Raw genomic sequence first — 11,915 nt, 5'->3', positions numbered from 1 at the left:
TCTTGGCAACACACATCAAAGTTGCTGGTGAACGCAGCAGGCCAGGCAGCATCTCTAGGAAGAGGTGCAGTCGACGTTTCAGGCCGAGACCCTTCGTCAGGACTAACTGAAGGAAGAGTGAGTAAGGGATTTGAAAGTTGGAGGGGGAGGGGGAGATCCAAAATGATAGGAGAAGACAGGAGGGGGAGGGATGGAGCCAAGAGCTGGACAGGTGATTAGCAAAGGGGATATGAGAGGATCATGGGACAGGAGGCCCATGGAGAAAGACAAGGGGCAGGGGGAACCCAGAGGATGGGCAAGAGGTATATTCAGAGGGACAGAGGGAGAAAAAGGAGAGTGAGAGAAAGAATGTGCATAAAAATAAGTAACAGATGGGGTACGAGGGGGAGGTGGGGCCTTAGCGGAAGTTAGAGAAGTCGATGTTCATGCCATCAGGTTGGAGGCTACCCAGACGGAATATAAGGTGTTGTTCCTCCAACCTGAGTGTGGCTTCATCTTTACAGTAGAGGAGGCCGTGGATAGACATGTCAGAATGGGAATGGGATGTGGAATTAAAATGTGTGGCCACTGGGAGATCCTGCTTTCTCTGGCGGACAGAGCGTACATGTTCAGCAAAGCGGTCTCCCAGTCTGCGTTGGGTCTCGCCAATATATAAAAGGCCACATTGGGAGCACCGGACGCAGTACATCACCCCAGTCGACTTACAGGTGAAGTGTTGCCTTGGTAAACCTCTTCTACTCCCTCTTCAAAGCCTCTACATCTTTCCTATAACACTGGACAGAAATTTTGAAGCTGAACACAAATATAATTTCAGACTATTTTGATCATGTAGGAATTCAAAGAAAAAATAAATTAATTTTTATTGAATATAATGCATTTAATTGCATAATGGTGCTGAAGCTAAAAATATTTTATTAATGATTTTCGTTTGCACTCAGTGTCCTGTCCGAGGCTTCTCGCTTGAGAACAATAATCAGACAGCATTGATGGATTCCAGTTGCCCTAATACTGGTTCTCCATGACTCCAATGTCCCAGTAAACCCTTTTATCATGCTCTCTACTGACAGCATAAAGATTTGAAGGGAAGTCTAAATGGGAATGCAGAAAATGAATCTTTAGTGACATGTTGCACTTCATGGGTTTTATGGTTGAAGCATGTTGTCAACTAGCAGCACGAAACCAAGAAAATTTACAATATCCTTGAATGCCTTGCATACGATTTTCTCTAGTCACACTAGAAGTCCTTTGAATTGCCTGTCATTGATGACCTGTTTGATTTGTGGACCAGCTAAAAAGCCTTCCTTAATCTTGGCATCAGTTATTCTGGGAAACATAAAAAAAAAACTATTGCCCAGTAGCACTTACATCTACAGTGATTAAATGCTTTGAGAGGTTGGTCACGACCAGATTGAACTCCTGCCTCAGTAAAGACCTGGACCCATTGCAATTTGCCTATCGCCACAACAGGTCTGCAGCAGACACAATCTCAATGGCTCTTCATATGGCTTTAGACCACCTGGACAATGCAAACACCTATGTCAGGATGCTGTTCGTTGACTATAACTCAGCTTTTAATACCATTATTCCCACAATCCTGATTGAGAAGTTGCAGAATCTGTACCTCCCTCTGCAATTGGATCCTCGACTTCCTAACCAGAAGACCACAATCTATGCAAATTGGTGATAACGTCTCCTCTTCGCTGATGATCAACACTGGTGCACCTCACTGCTCTACTCTTTCTATACCCATGACTGTGTGGCTAGGCATAGCTCAAATACCATGTATAAATTTGCTGACGATACAACCATTGTTGGTAGAATCTCAGATGGTGACGAGAGGGCGTACAGGAAAAAGATATGCCAACTGGTGGAGTGGTGTCGCAGCAACAACCTTGCACTCAATGTCAGTAAGACGAAAGAACTGATTGGACTTCAGAAAGGATAAGACGAACACATAACAATCCTCAGAGGGATCAGAAGTGGAGAGAGTGAGCAGTTTCAAGTTCCTGGGTGTCAAGATCTCTGAGCACCTAACCTGGTCCCAACATATCGATGCAGTTATGAAGAAGGCAAGAGGGCAGCTATACTTCATTAGGAGTTTGAAGAGATTTGGAATGTCAACAAATACACTCAAAAATTATTATATAGTGTGAAGAGCATTCTGACAGGCTGCATCACTGTCTGATATTGGGGGCGGACTACTGCACAGGACTGAAAGACACTGCAGAGGGTTGTAAATTTAGTTGGCTGCATCTTGGGTACTAGCCTACAAAGTACCCAGGACATTTTCAAGGAGTGGTGTCTCAGAAAGGCAGCATCCATTATTAAGGACCTCCTGCACCCAGGGCATGCCCTTTTCTCACTGTTACCATCAGGTAGGAGGTACAGAAGCCTGAAGGCACACACTCAGCAATTCATGAACAGCTTCTTCCCTTCTGCCAGCTGATTCTGAAATGGACATTGAACCCTTGAACACTATCATACTTTTTAAATATTTTATTCCTGTTTTTTGCACAATTTTAAATCTATTCAATATACATATATTGTAATTAATAGATTTTCTTCTATATTATGTATTGCATTGGACTACTGCTGCTAAGTCAACAAATTTCACAACGCATACCGGTGATAATAAACCTGATTCTGAAATTTCTCAAACAGTAAAAATCCTTCTGGAGAAATTTTGTGCCTGGCAACAGCAGATTCCACCCTTGCAGTCTTACACCCCATAATTCTGCTTTTGCCTTTGACAAATCCAAGTCTCTGATTGGGTCATTTAACTCAGATCAGGTTATCAGATGTCGCTCACTCAACAAAAGGATTGAAAATCTGTATCAGTATCGGTGTCGCTTTCCATTCCTGGTTCGTGCATCACAGATTCTTTGTCTGCCTCCTCTAGACTGCATTTCTTTGGTGACTTCAGTACTGGAAGACTACCGGCATGCAGCATAGGTCTTACAGCTGAAGGGATTTTGGGGTATTCAATAGATTTCTTGTTTCTGGTCGGACAGAAGAAGCAGTATGTCACATGATCCTTCTGCTTTCACCATATCATCAGGATAGCAAACGGCATTGACTTCTGAGTTCCGCTGAGCCAAGCTCCAAGATCGATTGTGCATGTTGAGCAACAAATACGAGGAGCCCAGGCTTTGTCTTGGTTGCAAATTTTACACCCAACATAGGTTTTCTTAGTAAGGAGTCATGCTCAGTCTTTGAGATTCAGGTGTATATTCATCACCAATATAACAAAATATCAAGGTTGTTGTAACATAGGCAAGACATTTTGCTATCACAAATACTCTTGAAAATACATTTACTTTATTATAATGAGTACACACAATATACTGTGCCCCTACAGCAGGCACATCAACGTGATTGCAAATTGATTTACAAGTAAACGCAATGCAAAGAACGGTGGGTGCGTGATGCTTTTATAGTCTTTCTAAAACCTATCCTGCCATGCATTTGCCCTGCCCAAGCATGCTCAGGCATGGCTGGACTAGATAAAAAAAAACTTTTCAGCTTATGTTGTTGGCAACATTTTAGTTGACATGAATCATGAATTGAAATAGCAACCGCAGCAGTTTCAAAAAAATTGGTGCGTGGTAGAGAAATTTCGTGGTGATTTTCATGAGCAGCAGCCCAAAATCCAAAAATACACCCAAAAGTATTCAGAAAGCAAAAACTTTGTTGTCCAGTGTAATGAGTCAAGCAGAATTGAATGTAAAATCAGACATGGCCTAGAGAGTTTTATACAATTACATAACTTCCCAACTTGTGAACTCAGTTCCTTGACTGATAAAGGCAACCATGCCATACATCCTCTTTACCACCTTATCAATGAACTTAGACTCCAAGATCCCTCTCTCCATCAACACTGTTGGGGGTCTTGCCATCAAGAAAGTACTGTCCCTTTACATTTCATCTCCCAAAGAGCAAAACCTCAAACTTGGCCAGGTTAAATTCCATCTCCCATTTCTTCAACTGATCTATATCCCACTGTACCCTTTGCCAGTCTTCTATGCTACAAGACCATAAGACATAGGAGCAGAATTAAGCCATTCAGCCCATTGAGTCTGCTCCAGCATCCCATCATGGTTGATCCCGGATCCCATTCAACCCCATACATCTGCCTTCTCACCATATCCTTTGATGCCCTGACCAATCAGGAAACTATCAACTTCCGCTTTGAACATACCCATGGACTTGGCCTCCACCGCAGTCTGTGGCAGCGTATTCCATAGATTCACTACTCTCTGCCTAAAAAAGAATCCTCCTTGCCTCTGTTCTATAAGGTTTTCTTCTTGTTTTATGGTGGCTGGCACCCAGCTTGATGGTGCATTAGCATCACCTTCTGTTCCGGAGTGTGTAATAGATTTACATTTTAAATCCCTTCACCCAATCACACACACACATACCCTAACTACACTTTATCCTCCCGTCTTTGGCTATTCTAGTACCCTATTCCTGCTTATCCATCATATCCTATAAAAAACCCCTGTACCTCTTAAGAAAGCTAAAAATACCCTGACCTGTGCTTTCTCACTCATGCCCAGCAACCCTTTTAATGTGAATTCTTGCACCCCCAATTCCCTTAGATTAATTCTCATCATCTCTCTCTGTATCCCATACTTCCTACAACTCAGAACTACATGTTCTACTGACTCCTCTTCCCAACATTCCTCACGCAATACTGTCTGGTGTTTCCCTATCATTTTCAATGTTTTGTTTAATGCACAGTGCCCCAGCCTTAACCTAGTCAACACAGTTTCCTCTCTTCTGTTCTATAAAGTCGCCCCTCAATTTTGTGGCTGTGCCCTTTAGCTCTGGATACCCCCACCACAGGAAACATCCTTTCCACATCCACCTTTTCTAGTCCTTTCAACATTCAGCAATTTTCAATGAGATCCCTCTACGTTCTTCTAAATTCCAGTGAATACAGGCCCAAAGCTGTCAAATGCTCCTCATATCTTAACCCCTGTATTCCTGGAATCATCCTCCTCTGGTTTCTCTCCAATGACAACATATCCTTTCTGAGATAAGGTGCCCAAAACTGTTGACAATACTCCAAGTGTGACCTGATTAGTGTCTTATAAAGCCTCAGCATTATCTTCTTGCTTTTATATTCTATTCCCCTTGAAATAAATGCCAACGTTGCATTTGCCTTCCTTACCACAGACTCAACCTGTAAATTAACCTTCTGGAAGTCTTGCATGAGGACTCCAAAGTCCACTTGCACCTCTGATCCACCATCAATCTTTTTTTTTCAAAATACAGAAGTTTGTTTAAATGACTGCGATATCACAATGTACGAATAAGCAACATTTAGATTTTAATTAAATGCACTATTTACAGTTTCAAATTAAAATATGATTATCATTATCCACAACACTTGAGCCTCTGAGGGCCTGCCACCAAGCATCATATTGCCTGCAAACTTACTGACACACCCATCCACATTTTCATCCAGGTCACTTACAGTATATCACAATCTGGAGAGGTCCCAGCATGGATCCCCATTGATCATCACTAGTCACAGACGTCCAGTAAGAACAATTTCCATCAATCACTACCCTTTGTCTACATCCAGATAATTTCCATACCTCAGCCTTTTAAAGAAATGCGTAAAGGGAGAGTGGAGTTTTTATAGTATCTTTGAATAACAAATAAGTACACCTAAGTGACACAAGATCAAAACACAAGGTTTACAGGTAGAGCCAGTAATTAGAAAGCTGGAAGACTTGCAGTAAAGATCAAACTGCTCAACCCCAGGAAACATCCAGACCTCCTTTTATGAATAATGACAGAGCAGGGAATAATAGGATGAAATGCACTGCATTTTTAAGAAACTACTGGAAAAATATTTGAATCAATACAACTAAAGAAAAAAAGCAATGGGATATGGTTGAGAGAATAGGTCACTGGGGTTAAGCTTGGGAATAATACAGGGGTATGGAAAAAGCAGGAGTCAAGTAGATGGGTTAAATGGCTCCAGGATTTTTTAAATTTTCCAGACGTAACTGACTTGGATTATGAAGCTGGCCCTTCAACTTCCAGTTAGTGGAGCAGAGGAAAACCTTGTTTTTGTTTTGTCTCCCCTTCAGAAGCATGCACATATATAAAACTTCCCTGGCCAGGCTGGACCCAACATGGACAATGGTGGATAAGGTGATGAGAATCCCCAATCGCTACATACCCCTGCAGAGTAGGCAGGGGGTAAAACAATGACCAGACTGCAGTCATAAGGTGCAAAGAGCTTTATCGATGTCAATGACAGCACTATTGCCTTATCAAACAGCTCCATAACAAAGCAGAAAACCACACGGTAACATTATAATCACACCTTCAAAATGACTGCCAGTTTCAATTGATAAAAATTGGCATTGATGCCAGTCCTGAATGGAGTACACTGTCAGCAGGGTGAGCCAGCTCACAATCTCATCGTCGGTAAGCTCCAAAAGCCACAAAGCTGAAGAGAATGGTTATGCCGACCAGCGAGATCGTAGCAGGTGGTGTGAAGAAGTGCCGATAGTTGATCTGGTAATACCACAGAATGGAGAGCATAAGGAGGAAGAGGGGCAGCATGAGACCCCCGATGTTGAGGGTGGTGTCAGTGTTCTCCGCTGCATGGCTCCCTGCTGGAGACTGTGGAGTTGCATTCTGCGAGATGTGGCAGTGAACTACACAGTTGCCCGTGATGTGAAGTGAGGAGAGTGTCTGTGTGTCATCTCCCAGCAGCTGCCCTTGGTATATAAGACGCACCTGGTGCTCCTGGTGGGGAAACTGAGTCCTGGCAGGGGGAAGACAGACATGCAGATTAACAAGCGGCTGCAGGTAGCACCAGCCAGCTACAGATACAGATCACAAATGAGTGCGTGAATAAGCAGGTGGGTAGGTGGGAAAAGGGTTTGTTTTGCTGTTGTTATTACTGCTGGTGTTGTTCTGCTGAATATGGCCTGCATGCTATGTTGATACTGGAATGTGTGGCAACATGTGTGGGCTGTCTGCAGCGCATCCTTAGGTTGTGTTGGTTGTTAATGCAAACGATGCATTTCACTGTATGCTTCAATGTACGTGTGATAAATAAATTAATCTGAATCAGCCTCTCTGCCGATGTTTGGTTTCAGGGCTTGGCCTCCTGCTCCTGCCTTCACTCAAACGCATTCCAAGTGTGGTCCAAGTCACAGAGATTCACTGGGAGGTTGTCACCCCATGAGTGGGTCACCTCCAAGTTATATGCTGTCCTCATCAGACACCTAAAGGGGAAGACAGCTCGATGACCCGGCAGAGACAAGGCACAAGGACAACTCAGCCCAGCAGAGGCTGCATGGTTAGTGACTGGACACATAGCTGCATCGGTCAACCAACTGCTACTGAGAGCTGACAGACCCAAGTTCCCACTAGGCCAACTGTCTATTGCATTGATGCAGAGGATGGAGGTTGAAGGACAGACGACAAAGTATGAAGAGGTGGGATATGCAGGGAGATTTGTGCTTGAGTAATGAAGAACACTTCTCGCTCAAATAAAGTTGAAGTGATGACAGTGTGGAATCAGGGTGGTGACGTTACCTTTTTATGTGTCCAATTGTATGTTCAGGTCTGACCTGAACTATTCTCTCCGTATCATTTAAAAACTTCAGTCTCATCACCATGGAGCTGTCCTGTGCAGGGTCACTGTGGGGAAGATGGCCACCAATGGCCTGAGTCTCAGCTGCATCCCTGCCTCTTGCTGTGGTCAGTCGCTGCCGTAACTGTACAGGCACAGGATCTGAAACCAGGTCCTCAGTGGCACTGACTGTGGGCCACGCCTCCTCAGGTTCAGGCACAACCTGCTCCTCTATGTCATTCCTCTTCTCTTTCTCCTGCCTCTCCTCCTCCACCCTGTCCATCTGCCCCTCTGACCTGTTCCTCTGCTCCTGCCCTTCATCCCTCTGCCACTCCTGCTCCTCCTTGTCTCTCTGCCCCTCCCCCTCTGCCCCATCCCTCTTCCCCTCCGCCCCGTCCCTCTTTTCCTCCCCCTCCGCACCATCCCTCTGTCTCTCCATCTCCCCCTCCGCACCATCCCTCTGTCTCTCCATCTCCCCCTCCGCACCATCCCTCTGTCTCTCCATCTCCCCCTCTGCACCGTCCCTCTGTCTCTCCATCTCCCCCTCCGTACTGTCCCTCTGTCTCTCCATCTCCCCCTCTGCACCGTCCCTCTGTCTCTCTGCTGTGCATCCTGCTGCTATTGTTCCAGTCTCAGATGCTGCAGGCTGTGCCGAGGCCTCAGTGGAAAATGGGCAGGCAGGGTCCTGCAGCTCCACGGGAGAACCATCAGCAAGTTGCTGTGCCTGGTCGCCTTGATCGATGGTGTGAGTGGAAGCCCATGACAGGACAAGAACCAGCAAGATGAATACCAGGCTGAACAGCACAGTCACCTCATCACCCACTCCTTCGATTAAAGCCATGGCATGGACCACGATCTCCCACAGTCATTCAGTTGGGAAGCTGAAGGAATAAAACACAGAAATAAGAAACAAGAATGGGACCATGATCTCAGAGATGCTGGTGAGATTAACAGGAAAGGTAGGTTACCAATTGTCAGGTGGTGTCACAGACAAGGTCCCAGAAGACTGGAGAACAACCTTCCTTTTATCCACAACAGGGATAATCTGGAAAATGATACGCAACTGAGTCTCACATCAGAGGTAAGGAAATTGTTAGACAATTTTCTTAGTGATAGCATTTACTCACATTTAGAAAGGTATGGATTTGGTAGGGAAAGTCAGCATGACGTTATGTCAGAATCAGAATCAGGTTTATTATCACCAGCATGTGTTGTGAAATTTGTAGCCTAGCAGCAGAGTGAAAAAATAAATGAATAAATAATTTTCAATATATGTATATTGAATAGATTAAAAACTGTGCAAAAAACAGGAATAATATATATTAAAGAAGTGAAGTAGTGTTCATGGGTTGAATGTCCATTTGGAATCAGATGGCAGAGGGGAAGAAGCTGTTCCTGAATCACTGAGTGTGTGCCTTCAGGCTTCTGTACCTCCTACCTGATGTTAACAGTGAGAAAAGGGCATGCCCTGGGTGCTGGAGGTCCTTAATGATGGATGCTGCCTTTCTGAGACACTGCTTCTTGAAGATGTCCTGACTATAGGCTAGTACCCAAGATGGAGCCGACTAATTTACAACCCTCTGCAGCTTCTTTCGGTCCTGTGCAGTAGCCCCACCCCCCTCCCCTGCCCAATTACCAGACAGTGAAACAGCCTGTCAGAATGCTCTTCATGGTACATCTATAGAAGTCTTTTGAGTGTTTTTGTTGACAAACCAAATCTCTTCAAACTCTTAATGAAATATAGTTGCTGTCTTGCCTTCTTTATAACTACATCAATATGTTGGGACCAGGTTAGGTCCATAAGTGACCTTGTTATCCAGGAACTTGAAACGGCTCACTCTCTCCAGTTCTGATCCTTCTATGAGGATCGGTATGTGTTCCTTCGTCTTACCCTTCCTGAAGCCCACAATCAGCTCGTCTTACTAACGTTGAGTGCCAGGTTGTTGCTGCGACACCACTCCACTAGTTGGCATATCTCATTCCTGTACCGCCTCGTCACCACCTGAGATTCTACCAGCAATTGTTGCATCATCAGCAGATTTATAGATGGTATTTGAGTTATGCCCAGCCACACAGTCATGGGTATAGAGAGAGCAGAGCAGTGAGCTAAGCACACACCCTTGAGGTGCACCAGTACTGACCGTCAGTGAGGAGGAGATATTATCATCAATCTGCAGAGATTATGGTCTTCTGGTTAGGAAGTCAAGGATCCAATTGCAGAGGGAAGTACAGAGGTCCAGGTTCTGTAACTAATCAATCAGGATTGTGGGAATGATGGCGTTAAATGCTGAGCTATAGTCAATGAACAGCACCCTGACATAGATGTTTGTATTGTCCAGGTGGTCTAAGGTCGTAAGAGCCATTGAGATTGCTGTTGACCTATTGTGGCGGTAGACAAATTGCAGTGGGTCCAAGTCCTTGCTAAGGCAGGAATTCAGTTTACTTTTGACCAACCTCTCAAAGCATTTCATCACTGTAGATGTGAGTGTTACTGGGCAATAGTCATTAAGGCAGCTCACATTATCTTTCTTAGGCACTGGTATAATTGTTGCCTTTTTGAAGCAAGAGGGAACTTCTTCCTATAGCAGTGAGAGGTTGAAAATGTCCTTGAATACTCCTGCCAGTTGGTTGGCACAAGTTTTCAGAGCCTTACCAGATTCTCTGCTGGGGCCTTCCACCTTGCGAGGGTTCACTCTCTTTAAAGACAGCCCAATACAGGCCTCAGAGACAGAGATCACAGGGTCACTGTGATCTTCATACCTGCAGTTATATTTTCCCTTTCGAAGCTGGCATAGTAGGCGTTGAGTTCATCTGGTAGTGAAGTATCGCTGCCATTCATGCTATTGGGTTTTGCAGTGTAGGAAGTAATGTCTTGCAAACCCTGCCAGAGTTGTTGTACATCCAACCTCATTCAAAATTGTCTCTTCACCCCTGAAATAGTCCTCCACAAGTCATACCTGGTTTTCTGGTACAAATCTGGGTTGCCAGACTTGAATGCCACAGATCTAACCTTCAGCAGATGACGTACCTCCTGGTTCAATCACGGCTTTTGGCTTGGGAACGTACAGCAAGTCTTTGTAGGCACACAACCACACAGGTTTTAATAAAGTCGATAACAACTGCAGCATACTCATCCAGGTTCAAAGATAATCCCTGAATACAGTCCAGACAACCGATTCAAAGCAATCCTGTAAGCACTCCTGTGCTTCCCTTGTCCATACCTTCTCAGTCCTCACTACTGGTGCTGCAGTCTTCAGTCTCTGCCTATACTCAGAGTAGAAGTAGAGCCAGGTGACCAGACTTCCTGAAGTGAGGGTGTGGAATAGCATGGCAGGCATTCTTGATGGTGGTGTAACAATGGTCCAGTGTGTTGTTTCCTCTGGTATTGCAAGTGATCTGTCGATGGTAATTGTTCGGTGATTTTTTTTTCAGACTGGCCTGGTTAAAATCCACCAAAATGATGATGAAGGTGTTAGGGTGTGCTGTTTCATGTTAGTTGAACCCATTGTTCAGATCATCTAAAGCCTGACTGACATTGGCCTGAGGTGGAATGTATACCACTACCAAAATGATCATGGAAATCTTCCAAGCTAGATAAAAAAGGATGGCACTTAGTTGTGTGATATTCCAGTTCTGGTGAGCAAAATTAGGACAGCAGTGATATACTTGTGCACCAAGAGGAGTTGATCATGAGGCATAATTCTCCACCTCTGCTTTTGAGGACTCTATGGATCCTGACGGTGTATAGTAAACCTGTTGATCTGAATCGCTGCATCCGGTATAGAAGGGTTTAACCAGGATTCCATGAAACAAAGGACACACACAGTCCTCATATCCCTCTGATTCAGCAGCACAGCTCTGAGATTATCGATTTTAATCACCAGAGACTACATGTTTGCCAGCAAGACGGTCAGGATTGGGAGTGGGGCAGATTGTCCCCATCTCAGAAATCTGACTGACCGTGGAGGAGGGGTGACGAAGGTGATAAATCTGTCAAATTGTCTACGCAGCTATCAGTAAGCATTTGATCAGGCCCATCCAGCAGATGAAGATTCATGGTGAGGTGGCAAAATTGCCTTGGTCATACAAGAGAAGTTAGTGGTGGAGTGTTTCTCCGTCTGGAGGGCTATGACCGGTGGTGATCCACAAGGATCAGTGCTGAGAATGCTGATATTGTGCTATGATATGGATGAAAATGTTGGTAGGCTGATTAGTTAGTTTGAAGATGACAAGAAATGGTGGACTTGTACATTGTGAATAGGGTTGTCAAAGGAATAGTTCAGTTAGAAATCTGGACAGGGAAATGGCA

At 44.5% G+C, this 11,915-nt stretch overlaps 1 protein-coding gene across 1 annotated transcript in view; it reads right to left on the bottom strand.

The window, feature by feature from the left end:
* Positions 1-3,211: 3,211 nt before the first annotated feature.
* LOC140188783 (transmembrane and ubiquitin-like domain-containing protein 1) overlaps positions 3,212-11,915 on the bottom strand; it is a 29,079-nt gene continuing 20,375 nt past the window's right edge. The window contains exons 3-5 of the mRNA XM_072245452.1: positions 8,070-8,487; positions 7,570-7,985; positions 3,212-6,790 (exon numbers count right to left, since the gene is read on the bottom strand). Coding sequence (XP_072101553.1) covers positions 6,439-6,790; positions 7,570-7,985; positions 8,070-8,447 — 1,146 coding nt within the window. The 5' untranslated portion in view covers positions 8,448-8,487 and the 3' untranslated portion in view covers positions 3,212-6,438. The remainder of the gene's footprint in view (positions 6,791-7,569; positions 7,986-8,069; positions 8,488-11,915) is intronic.

This window comes from Mobula birostris, chromosome 1, assembly GCF_030028105.1.
Source record: "Mobula birostris isolate sMobBir1 chromosome 1, sMobBir1.hap1, whole genome shotgun sequence".
In the NCBI taxonomy this organism is placed as follows: domain Eukaryota; kingdom Metazoa; phylum Chordata; class Chondrichthyes; order Myliobatiformes; family Myliobatidae; genus Mobula; species Mobula birostris.
Note: the sequence above shows the minus strand (reverse complement) of the source record. Positions and strands in the feature narration are given on the sequence as shown.